Source organism: Haliotis rufescens, unplaced genomic scaffold (assembly GCF_023055435.1).
Source record: "Haliotis rufescens isolate VD_foot unplaced genomic scaffold, xgHalRufe1.0.p SCAF_4, whole genome shotgun sequence".
Taxonomy (NCBI): Eukaryota; Metazoa; Mollusca; class Gastropoda; order Lepetellida; family Haliotidae; genus Haliotis; species Haliotis rufescens.
In genome coordinates this window covers 31,089,240-31,105,614 of record NW_025964112.1, presented here as the reverse complement: position 1 = coordinate 31,105,614, position 16,375 = coordinate 31,089,240, and the positions used below count along the sequence as shown (strand labels likewise).

Genomic DNA, 16,375 nt, shown 5'->3' with positions numbered 1-16,375 from the left:
CACATGATAATGTAGGTGTTACTAGATCGACACGTGATGATGTAGGTGATACTAGACAGACACGTGATAATGTGGGTGCTACTAGACAGACACGTGATGATGTAGGTGATACTAGACAGACACGTGATAATGTAGTTGTTACTAGACAGTTACGTGATAATGTGGGTGCTACTAGACAGACACATGATAATGTAGGTGTTACTAGATCGACACGTGATGATGTAGTTGTTACCAGACAGACACGTGATAATGTGGGTGCTACTGGACAGCCTCGTGATAATGTAGGTGCTACTAGACAGACACATGATAATGAAGGTGTTACCAGATTGACACGTGATGATGTAGTTGTTACTAGACAGACACGTGATAATGTGGGTGCTACTAGACAGACACATGATAATGTAGGTGTTACTAGATCGACACGTGATGATGTAGTTGTGACTAGACAGACACATTATAATGTAGGTGCGGCAAGACAGACACAACATAATGTACGTGCGACAAGACAGACACGTGATAATGTAGATGTTACTGGATTGACACGTGATAATGTGGGTGCTACTAGACAGACACATCATAATGTAGGTGTTACTAGATTGACATGTGATGATGTAGGTGTTACTAGACAGACACGTGATAATGTGGGTGCGACAAGACAGACACATCTTAATGTAGGTGCGTCAAGACAGACACGTGATAATGCAGATGTTACTGGACAGCCACGTGATGATGTGGGTGCTACTAGACAGACACATGTTAATGTAGGTGTTACTAGATTGACACGTGATGATGGAGTTGTTACTAGACAGACACGTGATAATGTTGGTGCTACTGGACAGACACATGATAATGTGGGTGGTACTAGACAGACACATGATAATGTAGGTGTCACTAGATTGACACGTGATGATGTAGTTGTTACTAGACAGACACATCATAATGTAGGTGGGACAAGACAGACACGTGATAATGTAGATGTTACTGGACAGCCACGTGATAATGTGGGTGCTACTAGACAGACACATGATAATGTAGGTGTTACTAGATTGACACGTGATGATGTAGGTGATACTAGACAGACACGTGATAATATGGGTGTTACTAGACTGTTACGTGATAATGTAGGTGCTACTAGACAGACACATGATAATGTAGTTGCTACTAGACAGACACGTGATAATGTTGGTGCTACTGGACAGATACATGATAATGTGGGTGGTACTAGACAGACACATGATAATGTAGGTGTTACTAGATTGACACGTTATGATGTAGTTGTTACCAGACAGACACATCATAATGTAGGTGCGAGAAGACAACCACGTGATAATGCAGATGTTACTGGACAGCAACGTGATAATGTGGGTGCTACTAGACAGACACATGATAATGTAGGTGTTACTTGATTGACACGTGATCGTGTAGGTGTTACTAGATTGACACGTGATGATGTAGTTGTTAGTAGACAGACCCTTGATAATGTTGGTGCTACTGGACAGACACATGGTAATGTTGGTGTTACCAGACAGACACGTGATAATGTAGTTGTTACTAGACAGACACGTGATTATGTAGGTGTTACTAGATTGACACGTGATGATGTAGTTGTTAGTAGACAGATCCGTGATAATTTTGGTGCTACTGGATAGACACATGATAATGTGGGTGTTACTAGATTGACACGTGATGATGTAGGTGATACTAGACAGACACGTGATAATGTGGGTGTTACTAGACAGTTACGTGATAATGTAGGTGCTACTAGACTAACATATGATAATGTAGGTGTTACTAGATTGACACGTGATGATGTAGGTGATACTAGACAGACACGTGATAATGTGGGTGCTACTAGACAGTTACGTGATAATGTGGGTGCTACTGGACAGACACATGATAATGTAGTTGTTACTGGACAGACACGTGATAATGTAGTTGTTACCAGACAGACACGTGATAATGTAGTTGTTACTGGACAGACACGTGATAATGTTGATGTTACCAGACAGACACGTGATAATGTAGTTGTTACTAGACAGACACGTGATAATGTTGGTGTTACTGGACATACACATGATAATGTAGTTGTTACTAGACAGACACGTGATGATGTAGGTGATACTAGACAGACACGTGATAATGTAGGTGTTACTGGACAGACAGGTGATAATGTAGGTGTTACTGGACAGACACATGACAATGTTGGTGTTACCAGACAGACACGTGATAATGTTGGTGTTACTGGACAGACACATGATAAGGTTGGTGCTACTGGACAGACACATGATAATGTTGGTGTTACTGGACAGACACATGATAATGTTGGTGTTACCAGACAGACACGTGATAATGTAGTTGTTACTAGACAGACACATGATAATGTTGGTGTTACTGGACAGACACATGATAATGTTGGTGCTACTGGACAGACACATTGTAATGTTGGTGTTACCAGACAGACACATGATAATGTAGTTGTTACTAGACAGACACGTGATTATGTTGGTGTTACTGGACAGACACATGATAATGTTGGTGTTACAAGACAGACACGGGATAATGTTGGTGTTACCAGACAGACACGTGATAATGTAGGTGTTACTGGACAGCCACGTGATTATGTAGGTGTTACTGGATAGCCACGTGATAATGTAGGTGTTACTAGATTGACACGTGATGATGTAGGTGTTACTAGATTGACATGTTATATAGAGTGACTCTTGACAATGTAGGTGTTACTAGACTGACAATACACTTGAATAAAAACACATGTTCATAGACATGTGATATTGTCCGTCTCAACAGTGCTAATACTAGTATACGTCTACACACGCACAAACAGGCACGTACGCAAACACACAAACATGCATGCAAGCACGCAAGCACACAAACACACACGTTGGATGAAAGTGATGCAGGTCTCAGACGTTTATCATTTTGGCGAAACCCAAACGTGTGTTTGGTGCCGACAAACCATCAAAGATAATCAGGGTGAATCCGAATTTGTATCCTTGGATACACCGACCACTGTGATTCACCAACTGGGAAACGACTAGTAATATTTCCATCTATTCTCGGTCTTGGTGACTTTTAATTTTCCGGCTGTTTGATGAAACCGACTGATGAAACATGACGACGACGTGCGCAACGTTTTTGATTTGCCCTCGACAAAAACCATGCAGTTTTCAACACATACCCACGTTAACCCTACATACCAACGTTAACCCTACATACCCACGTTAACCCTACAAACGTTTTTGCAGTCGTATCAGCACGTGCGTTCGATTGTTAAAATTCGAGTCACCTGAGTCAACCGATGTTACCACAAGATTTAACCTGAGTTAACCAGTGTTAACCAAGCATAACCCGACGCAGGGTCCGGAGTACAGGGCGTATAATGCAACGTTTAGAAACAAAATTGAGGTCAGGATAAGGAAAAACTCAACAGCCATATATATTACTTACACCCAACTACGAGATATTAACAAGTATTACTTTTCTTGACAAAGCTGTCATTGTACCTTTTCTATTCAACGCGTGTAAAATGCGTGTTAACTTGGTTTGTACCTTGGCCTGCACGGGTTCATCTGGGTCGTTCTGGGTTTTGAAATCGAACGCAAGAGGTGACAACATTCCAAGAAGAACATGCGGTATTGATTATCGTATCCCTATATGTATTACAAAGCACACCAACCTCTACTGACGTCACTCTAAGTATTGCTAATTAAATATTCACATTCCTATCGACAATATCGAACAATAAACATATTATGCGAACTCAAGGTCATTGCTAATATTTCATACATCAAAAGCACACAATAATAGCATCAGAGCATATATGACATTCGTGCGGTGGATCATTATTCCTGTTAAATAAATACCTGAATCGTTGCATGTATGTATGGAAAACTATTCATTAGTCTCATTAGAACTCTTGCCCACGCGTGATCAATAGATGGACATGCTGACCCTGGTGTAGTTCTGGTCAATGCATCTTCACGTGAGGCGAGGTGAAGTGGGTCCTTCTTCACATTAACTTACGAACACAAAATGTTGAGGTAAAAGGTGGATTGATATATTTGGTACCCGAGCATCATGATTCAATAACAGCCCCAGTACCACCCTCGGCTCAGATAATGTATCCCACTATACTGATACACGGCTCCTGTACCACACTAAATCCGGCTACTTGTATCCTACTATACTGATACACGGTTCCAGTAGCACCCTCCATCCGGCTACTTATATCCTACTATACTGATACACGGTTCACGGCTACTTGTAACCTACTATACTGATACACGGTTCACAGCTACTTATATCTTACTAAACTGATACACGGTTCCAGTACCACCCTACATGCGGCTACTTGTATCCTTCTATACTGATACACGATTCCTGTGCCACCCTACATCCGGCTACTTGTATCCTTCTATACTGATACACGGTTCCAGAACCACCCTACATACGGCTACTTGTATCCTACTATACTGATACACGACTCCAGTACCACCCTACATCCGGCTACTTGTATCCTACTATACTGATACACGGTTCCAGTACCACCCTACATCCGGCTACTTGTATCATTCTATACTGATACACGGTTCACGGCTACTTGTATCCTACTATACTGATACACGGTTCCAGTACCACCCTACATACGGCTACTTGTATCCTTCTATACTGATACACGGTTCCAGTACCACCCTACATGCGGCTACTTGTATCCTTCTATACTGATACGCGATTCCTGTGCCACCCTCCACCCGGCTACTTGTATCATTCTATACTGATACACAGCTCCAGTACCACCCTCCACCCGGCTACTTGTATCCTTCTATACTGATACACGACTCCAGTACAACCCTACATCCGGCTACTTGTATCATTCTATACTGATACACGGTTCCAGTACCACCCTACATCCGGCTACTTGTATCCTTCTATACTGATACACAGCTCCAGTACCACCCTCCACCCGGCTACTTGTATCCTTCTATACTGATACACAGCTCCAGTACAACCCTACATCCGGCTACTTGTATCATTCTATACTGATACACGGTTCCAGTACCACCCTACATCCGGCTACTTGTATCCTTCTATACTGATACACAGCTCCAGTACAACCCTACATCCGGCTACTTGTATCCTTCTATACTGATACACAGCTCCAGTACAACCCTACATCCGGCTACTTGTATCCTTCTATACTGATACACAGCTCCAGTACCACCCTACATCCGGCTACTTGTATCCTTCTATACTGATACACAGCTCCAGTACAACCCTACATCCGGCTACTTGTATCCTTCTATACTGATACACAGCTCCAGTACCACCCTACATCCGGCTACTTGTATCCTACTATACTGATACACGGTTCCAGTACCACCCTACATCCGGCTACTTGTATCCTACTATACTGATACATGGCTCCACATCCACCAAGCACTTCCCAAACCATGAAGACCCTCTTGTACTCTCACCGTCTCAGTCGTTATTATTATTATTATTATTATTATTATCATCATCATCATCATCATCATCATTATCATTATTATTATTTATTTATTTATTTATTTATTTTTCTTCTTTTTCTTATTGTTGTTTTTGTTGTTGTTGCCTAGTTAATCCCACCCAGAACTTTTCGGAGAATGTGAAGAATCCCCAACACTGCAGCCCTCTGCATTACCCAGAATGTCGGAAGGGTTGTATTCCTGTTACCAAACCCGGGTTTTCTCCCGATGTCAGTCAACAGATTGGGAGGTACCAAACCTAAGGCACCGAGAACAATGGGTAGTCGGACCACTTGTTACTTGGGAAGCAAGCGTGACATTTCGAACGCAAGGTCTGCATATTTGCATATCATCATCACCCAGTCCAGTACCCCCATCATTTATACTACTCAGGTATGCGGAGTTGTATAAAAAACAGTGACTAGTAAATCAGACGATTATGACGAAAGATGATAGTAACCCGAGTACATCGATGCGCCTCGCACACGTCCTTACCCCTTTTCCCTCACTGATCCTTTCCCATCACATATCCTCACATTCCCATCCCCACCACTCTATACACGCACACGGGGAAGAGAAGAAAACACACGGCCCAATACTCTGCAGCAATTACTTAAACAATTACACAGCAACTAATATGCAAATACTATCGACTTTCGTTTAGCTAATAATTGCATTTCCATGGTTTCGATCTTTTGCGTGCTAAAGAATTGATGGAAGAATACCTCCAGAAGTCCGTCATACCGCCATAACTCCATTACCTCCAGAACGACGCCATTTCCATAACTCTAGGGGGACGTTCTACGCACAGCTCCATCAGGACACGCAGCCAATACCCCCAGAAGGACGCAATTCCCATATCTCAAGGGGGACGTTCTACCCCCAGCTTCAGCAGGACACACCACCATTACCCCCAGAAGGACGCCATTCCCATAACTCTAGGGGGACGTTCTACCCACAGCTCCATCAGGACACGCAGCCAATACCCCCAGAAGGACGCCATTCCCATAACTCTAGGGGGCGTTCTACCCACACCTTCAGCAGAACACACCACCATTACCTCCAGAAGGACGCCATTCCCATAACTCTTGGGGGACGTTCTACGCACACCTTCAGCAGGACACACCACCATTACCTCCAGAAGGACGCCATTCCCACAACTCTAGGGGGACGTTCTACGCACAGCTTCAGCAGGACACACCACCATTACATCCAGAAGGACGCCATTCCCATAACTCTAGGGGGACGTTCTACCCACAGCTCCATCAGGACACACCACCATTACCTCCAGAAGGACGCCATTCCCATAACTCTAGGGGGACGTTCTACCCACAGCTTCAGCAGGACACACCACCATTACCTCCAGAAGGACGCCATTCCCATAACTCTAGGGGAACGTTCTACCCACAGCTTCAGCAGGACACACCACCATTACCCCCAGAAGGACGCCATTCCCATAACTCTAGGGGGACGTTCTACCCACAGCTTCAGCAGGACACACCACCATTACCTCCAGAAGGACGCCATTCCCATAACTCTAGGGGGACGTTCTACCCACACCTTCAGCAGGACACACCACCATTACCTCCAGAAGGACGCCATTCCCATAACTCTAGGGGGACGTTCTACCCACAGCTTCAGCAGGACACACCACCATTACCTCCAGAAGGACGCCATTCCCATAACTCTAGGTATGTAGATGGTGTCTAACATAATGGTATATAGATGGTGTCTAACATAGTGCTATACAGATGGTGTCTTACATAATGGTATGTAGATGGTGTCTTACATAGTGGCATACAGATGGTGTCTTACATAGTGGCATATAAGCAGTATATCACATTGTGTTGACTTGGTAGTATATCACATTGTGTTGACATGGTAGATTATCACATGGTGTTGACATGGTAGAGTAACACATTGTGTTGACTTGGTAGTGTATCACATTGTGTTGACTTGGTAGTGCATCACATGGGGTGACCTGGTAGTGGATCACATTGTGTTGACCTTGTAGTGTATCACATTGTGTTGACTTGGTAGTGCATCACATTGTGTTGACCTGGTAGTGGATCACATGGTGTTGACATGGTAGAGTAACACATTGTGTTGACCTGGTAGTGGATCACATGGTGATGACCTGGTAGAGTAACACATTGTGTTGACCTGGTAGTGTATCACATGGGGTGACCTGGTAGTGGATCACATTGTGTTGACCTTGTAGTGTATCACATTGTGTTGACCTGGTAGTGCATCACATTGTGTTGACCTGGTAGTGGATCACATGGTGTTGACATGGTAGAGTAACACATTGTGTTGACCTGGTAGTGGATCACATGGTGATGACCTGGTAGAGTAACACATTGTGTTGACCTGGTAGTGTATCACATTGTGTTGACTTGGTAGTGTATCACATTGTGTTGACTTGGTAGTGCATCACATTGTGTTGGCCTGGTAGTGGATCACATTGTGTTGACCTGGTAGTGTATTACATTGTGTTGACTTGGTAGTGCATCACATTGTGTTGACCTGGTAGTGTATTACATTGTGTTGACTTGGTAGTGCATCACATTGTGTTGACCTGGTAGAGTAACACTTGGTAGTATATCACATTGTGTTGACTTGGTAGTGTAACAGATTGTGCTGACTTGGTAGAGTAACACATTGTGTTGACTTGGTAGTATATCACATTGTGCTGACTTGCTAGTATATCACATTGTGCTGACTTGCTAGTCTGTCATAATGTGCTGACTTGGTAGTATATCACATTGTGCTGACTTGCTAGTCTGTCATAATGTGCTGACTTGGTAGTGGAAGACATTGTGTTGACTTGGTAGTACATCACATTGTGTTGACATGGTAGATTATCACATGGTGTTGACCTGGTAGAGTAACACATTGTGTTGACCTGGTAGTGTATCACATTGTGTTGACATGGTAGTGTATCACATTGTGTTGACTTGGTAGTGCATCACATTGTGTTGACCTGGTAGTGGATCACATTGTGTTGACCTGGTAGTGTATTACATTGTGTTGACTTGGTAGTGCATCACATTGTGTTGACCTGGTAGTGTATTACATTGTGTTGACTTGGTAGTGCATCACATTGTGTTGACCTGGTAGAGTAACACTTGGTAGTATATCACATTGTGTTGACTTGGTAGTGTAACAGATTGTGCTGACTTGGTAGAGTAACACATTGTGTTGACTTGGTAGTATATCACATTGTGCTGACTTGCTAGTGTGTCATAATGTGCTGACTTGGTAGTATATCACATTGTGCTGACTTGCTAGTCTGTCATAATGTGCTGACTTGGTAGTGTAATACATTGTGCTGACTTGGTAGTACATCACATTGTGTTGGCATGGTAGATTATCACATGTTGTTGACATGGTAGTGTAACACATTGTGCTGACTTGGTAGTGTGTCATATTGTGCTGACTTGGTAGTGGAAGACATTGTGTTGACTTGGTAGTACATCACATTGTGTTGACATGGTAGATTATCACATGGTGTTGACCTGGTAGAGTAACACATTGTGTTGACCTGGTAGTGTATCACATTGTGTTGACCTGGTAGAGTAACACATTGTGTTGACTTGGTAGTATATCACATTGTGTTGACCTGGTAGAGTAACACATTGTGTTGACTTGGTAGTATATCACATTGTCCTGACTTGGTAGTATATCGCATTACCTCAGTTATTATAATGTTCAAAACATTTGCGTTCAGTGTTTGCGAAAGAAAATGCGTTTACATACAGTCATACGTATACTGACAATGCCAAACGTCCACATAAACCTGGAGATGTTCAGTTCCCCTCCTAATTATCACCCGCTATAGGTTAAGGAGTTGGATATCAAAGATTCCTCTGTACACATGTTGAGAATCGACTGCTCAGACAACGAAGTCGATTCATATTTTCACTTCCGAGTTTCCACCAGGGAATTTATTCAAATGTACATACTGCAGATAAATCAAATGAACCTATTTAAATAATACCCTTGAAGAAACGATTAATTATAGGAATCTCACTTGGAGTTAACATGAAGTGGTTTAGCGCTATAACTACTGCCGCCAGTAACACATTGAACAAAACGTTATTCCATGTGGTGTTATACGCCACAATAAAAACTATGTTAATATGACCCTGTAAGTAGTAACTTCCCCGTCAAACCGAGTCAATCAGTCGGTAAATTAGGCAACCACATTCGAGAAAAAAGTACAATAATCGATATTAAATTGTAAGATTTAAGAATCAGTCGGGTTTTGCAGGGAGGCTGTAATGGGAGGAAACGGCGATATTATGTTGCCTCCACAGAACGTTACCAGCGGCCTCTCATCCACTACGGCCTCAGTGAGGAACGTTACTGTGTTACCGACCGACGACATCAACAACTACATGGAGGAGCGTGTTGCGCAGTACATCCACCTCATCTACGTTCCTATCTGTGTCTCACTCGGCGTCATCGGCAACATCATCTCCTTCTGCGTTTTGGTGATGACGTCACTTCGCAAAACGACGACGTGCTTGTACCTAGCCACCATTGCCTGCATGGACAGCCTCATTCTCGTCATAGACTTGGTGTTCTATCTAAGAAGGTAGTGTTGCAGTTAATTCACATCTTCACATGTCATTCATTGTGATAGTTGTTCTATCTGGGTTTTTATGAACGCAAAAAGATCAAGGACGCCTACTGTACTTTATCCTACGATAATAAAGTATTTTTAGTTACGTCATAATGAGCTGACATGACATCAGCCCATTTTGACGTAACTAAAAACGTGTACGTTGTCGGATTGTTGCCCTGGGAATTATGTCTATCTCTGGACACAGGCATGTACAATCCTTGAAGAGTTTCATAACACCTGTTGCTCAGTGTAGGGCATTTACCAAAATACTGCAGTCGAAACGACACGTGTTACTCTTCCTCCGCCATGATCGTCCCATAGCGGGCGCGACACCAAATCACGCTCCAGGCCGTCTATTCACGTCAGTTACGGTATCATGTAGTGTAACCAACTCGGTAACCACACTATATCATGCCTTGCAGTAGCTGCAGTCTGCTAACATCGGTGGTGGTGTTTTGGACAGAAAACGCCTTGACTCACAACGGACAGCGACGCCGAACTTCGGTTATGTTTACATGATTGAGGCTGCCAACCCACTTTTGGTACGCGGGATTCGGGGGTCTATTTCGAGGATATTCTGGACTCGGCAGTGTGGTAGGCGGGACACAAATAAAATCGTATTTAGTATGAAGGTTCAAAATTCTGAAAAATGAATGATGTACGTAAACATTTCCTGTATATGTTATATGTCTTCAATATTTTTTCAGTAAATGAAATCCAAATAATTGCACTCTTTTATGACCTTGGAATGTGTTCTATAGGTTTTCGTCTGTTTCCGGCATACGCCACGACATTCTTTACTTATTCGTGACCAACTCGTGTCATTCCGAGACAAGATGTGTCCCCCTTGATCGTTTCTATTTTGGCATATGGATACCATGCAGCCATATAGAACCAAAACAAAGACTTTTAATTTTTTTAGCTTCGAGGCCTGAATGGAATTTTTTTCAAACGTATCTGGACAAAACCAATTCTGTATTGTACACAATTCATTGTGATTTGTTTAGAAATATTATTTGCACGGCAATATATATGTTTGGTTCAGTTTGGTATCTGTTATGTAATAATCATTTCAACTAAAATACCAAAGAGAACTATCCCCAAGTTACATCATTCTACATACACACACGCACACGCACGCACACACACGCACGCACACACACACCTGTGCAAAAGAATCAATACAATAAACCACAACAACCGAATAAACATATCTGCTTGACTAGAGATATTACTTAATACATTTTTGTTTTGAGTGCCACAGTGTTTTTGATAATTTCAACAATGAATTTCTCAGACATATTAAGTTATGAATGGCATTTTTTTGTCTTTTACGTGCTTGAAACGGCAATTCAGTGCTCGTTTATTTCATAACTGAACTTGTCCTATCATGGGCAACGCTAACAAAGACTATATACATTTGCAATTATCCTCCCCGCATATAATGCGGGGGAATATAGTCATCATCAGGTCTGTCTGTCCGTCTGTCCATCAGTATTTCGATTCCGGAGCAAAAGTTCAAAACCGTGAAAGTTTTTCCATCCACTTGGTACATATATTAACCAGGAGCATTTGGTGTGATGCATTTTGCTATTGTGGGGGCCATCTTCTGATGACTCTTGTGTGTGTTTATTACAATGACTTAATGTCATATCCATCATGTCTTGAGATGTACAGACGAATGTCTAAACACATACAAACAACATAATACGGCCGTTTTAACATTGAAAACATATGGTGATTCCCCAGTAGCCTTTGCTGGTCGTAATGAGAGGGGTGGTCATGGTTGGTGAACTGGTGGATTGGTGCCATCGTACCCTGACGGTGTCGATCGTTGCGTACAGTGTATCAATTACTGGTTTGGCTGGTTAAGTCTCGATTATGTACTGAAGACATGTATCAAAATACAAAATATATGTTGGATATAAAATACAACCGCTTTGGCATAGTAGTTATTACGCTAAATACGTTGTAGGAATAGCATAGCATACAGGTTTAATAAGCCAGACTATATGTGCGTCACCCATTTAGGTTGTTTAAACCCCTAAGATATATTACAGTGTACATTGATTTTCCATTAAAAATTTCAGTAGCTACAGTCAAGTCTCGTTAATCCGACTCTCGGTTTTATCCGACACTATTGATGAGGACCGATTAAATCATTGCAATTTTAGACCCGACAGTCGTGCACTCCGACTCCGACACACCTAATTTGCAACGAATTGCTGAAATCAGTTATTAATCAGCCTCGCTACTCCGACACAGTCACTGTGATCAGCGTACTCCATGGTCATCTGCCCGCGTACATATCCCCGTAATTTGATGCGAGAAGAGTCGGCTTGTGGCTGCATATTACAATGTCTGCAGAGAAACTTGCTTAACAATAAACAATTAATCTTTAAATAAACAAAACAGGATTAATCGCATGTTCAGATTACCCCTATCTCAGTATTTAATGCAAATATATGACACCTTTCCACTGTATGTTAAAGTAAGTTTTTTTGAACATATTTCGAAATAATTCTTTTGAATCTCCTGAATTTTGCGTGTACGATTTGTGGTATATCAATAGACAGTCGTTAATTTCTATTGTGGAATCAATTATTTTCCAAAGGCTTGTTGTTTTTGTTTGGCCATGTCTTGTTGATGTAAATAAAGGTATGTGACACGGATCTGCCCACACACAGCCGTGTGTGTATGTATAGGGGTAACTTACCGAACCAGATAATCCCCCAAATATATAACCAGTAAAATCCAGTTTAGATATATTTTACATATTGCTGTCTTGTTTTGATACTTAGAATCCATCTACACAAATCCACCCATTACTATGTTAATAAAACAATAGTTAAGCACCATTGTTGAAGCACTAGTTATGGAAAAGTGGAGTGTCGCTATATACGAGTATTGCTTGATAAGTTCTAGATGCGCAGCACGTTAAGTCCAAACACCAATCTGCAAGTACTTGATCACTGCACGTTCCTCGACCCGTGAAGATCCGGGGTAGAATAGATCTTCAGCAACCCATGCCTGCTGTAAAAGGCGACTGTGTTTGTCGTAAGAGGCGACTGACTGGATCGGGTGACTTGGTTGATGCATGTCATCGCAGCTTCGATTATTTACAGACCGCCGTCACATAGCTGAAATATTGCTCAGTGCGGCGATAAACAACAAACTGCACCTTCCTCAAGTTTGTCCACTTTCCAAAGGTCACAGACCCCTGCTTATTTTACGGACTTGTAACAGCGAAACAAATTGCTTTATTGACTCATATCTTTGTCGCTTACCTCTATCACATCATGTAATGTCTGTACAAAATATTTCCCTGATGTATAATATTCCTTCTCTGTAGGGCTTAGAACTTCTCAATCAGACAATGGTTGATTTCATGGCCTTCTATCATGTTCTTAGGGGCAACGTTGCGCCTGAATTTGAAAGACTCACAAAGAACACCTCTCGCCGATCTCAAGAAAACCATTGTTGTTGAGTATGGTCATTTTGCCTTTGTAGAGTGAATTCTCACATGTGCGTTGAGATTTGTCTGAAGAAGTATTTGCGATTCAGGGGTGAACAAGTGAGACATACAGTGAAAAATATGGTATTCGGGATTCAAGGGAGGAGGGGGTTTCCAGCCTGATGATTGTGTTCTCTCGGCCTCACAATGCACATTTGGAATGTTTCGAGTTGTTATTAAAGTGAAGCAAATTTTGACTAAAACTTACATTTAATACGGATTCCCCGAGCGTTCAGTGAACGCAATGTGTAAAGCATGTTTCCCTGTTTCAGGTACTATACCTATTCACACACAGACGAGACGTGCGGGATCCTGTACTTCATCTTCTACACCACAATCCACTACGATGTCCTGCTGCTGTTGTCCATGACTGCAGAGCGATACGTGGCTGTAAGCTTCCCGCTTCATGCACATTCACTCATTACGCTCAAGAAGGCCGTCATTGTCATAGTAACACTGGCATTTTTTTCACTTGGGGTTAATTTACACAATCTGTTCACACGCTCGGCAGATTTTGACAGTTCAAAGCAAACAACGTTTTGTGGTTATGACGGCGAAACGAACAAATTTTTCGTCACCAAAGTATTCCCATGGATAGACTCTGCCTTGTATTGTTTTATCCCGATGACGTCATTGTTCGTCCTCAACTTCCTCATCATCGCCAACCTGAAGAGGGCGGCCAAGAAACAACAGAATCTTACCCATACACTGAAGGGTACAGCTGGGAACAGACCCGGCCAGAGTCAGCGTCAGCTGACAGTCATGTTGATGTTGGTGTCCTTCGCTTTCCTCTTCTTGTCAGCACCAGTGGCTATAATCATCATTGTTCAGCGTTACGCCTGGTTCCCCAAAACACCTCATGAGGTTGCAGTATTTCATCTGGTTCACGCCATCATCGACAACCTGATGTACACCAACCACACCATCAACTTTCTGCTATACTGCATCAGCGGTCAAAAGTTCCGCACCGAGCTCCGACGTCTGTGTTGTTCCCGAAGACGGTCCCGTAGAAGCAATACGCACAGTTCCGACAAAATCATGACCCTCACTAACGGCAACACTGATGTAGCTTTGGCATCTGTAGCGTCGACTGTGTCTACGGCAGAAACAGATGTGTTTGACAAATCTAACGAATGTGAGAGACCTCGATGCTTTTGAACTGGGCAGCTACCAACACACAGATCGTCTCGACTATGTCGTTAACATTACGTAGACCAGTAGAAAAGCAACTGTCTTTTCTTAAAACACATCTGTGACGTCATTCTATTGTTTGAACGCTTCAGGAATGGAGAGTTGTTTGTCAACTATTCATTATCTTGAACCAGCATTTGAATTAATTTCCACTTGGAATAGACTATTTTTTACATTTATTGACAAGTGAATAATTTCATATTTTTTCCTAAAACATGTGTCGCCAACGGGGTTCGAACCCGCATCGTTTTATTTAAGAACCTGTAATTGTCAACCTCTGCTGCGGCGGCACATGAAGGTGTGGTGTGAAATTAACTATTAACTATTTTCAAATTTTTGCATAATGCTCAAAAGCTCAAAATAATATGTATATATTTTGTGTTAGAGCAGGCTACCTACAACAATGTTCATATTTATAGCAATTAGATAAACCTTTGCCGAGAAAAAAATGCGGTAATATATATATCTTTGTTCGGGGCTCTATAGTTCCTATTATTCCCACCAACATGTATTGACAACGTGCAAGTGATTGATAAATATTAGTTTTGGACCTAACGAAATGAAGAGCCGTGAATCATGCATTGTAAATGTCAGCTCGCGACAGAGCTTGGGGCACGCGCACCAGCGGCAAACAACGCATTCCTCCATTCGTCACCACTCGCCCCTTTTCGTAACCTGCAAGAAGACACGTTCCCCCTATCAATGAATGTTATGCGCGAAAATACGACAAACAAGTCAGAATGCGCGTATGATTTCAAGTTCTTTGTCAAAGAAGCCCTCAGAAATAGTTTTTGGTTTTACATATGTCTTGCATCTAAAAATATACCCATACTGTATAATTCTGCATGTCCCGATATGCTTTAAATTTCATTTGCGCTAAGACGGAACCCGGTCGCAAAAATGGCCATGAGAGGGGCACGAGTCGCTATTCGGCTTGTCCCGGAATAACACGAGTTGGTCACGAATGCGCATTCCTCGTGCATCAAGGGCGACTCATGCAGTATAAATACAGACAACAAAGAGTTCTGGTTTATTTTTTCAAATATTTTCCACAACAGAATATTTTGTCAAAGTGTAAAAGTAGGGATGAGTTTTGAGTAGGGGAATATCCTCGTAACTTTACATTCCTTAAAAATTCTGGGCATCGGGCCCTGCTCCATTATTTTTAAAGAATGGAGGGTTAATTACTCGGACATTCCCCTCTACATAAACAGAGCCATCAAATACCAAGCCCATTGTCATCTCTATCATTCTGGTGTTACCACACTACAGTCTTTACACTGTCGACATTATGTTATGCGATATATTTACATGAGCTTCATGTATAACGACATATACGTCATTGCATTCACATCACCTCCGTGGCTTAGCGTCTGATCGGTTAGCGGAAGGTCGGTACTTTTTGTTAGCCTGCCTGGCGCTTGGAATAAAGGGGGTAAAACAAGGACTGTATACTGTCAGTATACTGTGTCTGAGTGGGGTGTCCATGTTATATCAACAGCTGCATAGTATCTCAGC

At 42.2% G+C, this 16,375-nt stretch overlaps 1 protein-coding gene across 1 annotated transcript; it reads left to right on the top strand.

The window, feature by feature from the left end:
• The first annotated feature begins 4,970 nt into the window (after positions 1–4,970).
• Positions 4,971–15,402, top strand: LOC124149507 (growth hormone secretagogue receptor type 1-like). Its single transcript, XM_048382024.1, has 3 exons — positions 4,971–7,213; positions 9,796–10,122; positions 13,939–15,402. Exons 2-3 carry the CDS (start codon positions 9,806–9,808, stop codon positions 14,822–14,824), a joined length of 1,203 nt encoding a protein of 400 aa, XP_048237981.1. The 5' UTR covers positions 4,971–7,213; positions 9,796–9,805; the 3' UTR covers positions 14,825–15,402.
• The last annotated feature ends 973 nt before the right edge of the window (positions 15,403–16,375 follow it).

Coding starts and splice junctions, on each gene's coding strand:
- LOC124149507 (XM_048382024.1), top strand. CDS start 9,806: ATGGGAGGAAACGGCGATATTATGTTGCCTCCACAGAACGTTACCAGC. Junction 10,123..13,938: donor TTGGTGTTCTATCTAAGAAG/GTAGTGTTGCAG, acceptor TCCCTGTTTCAG/GTACTATACCTATTCACACA.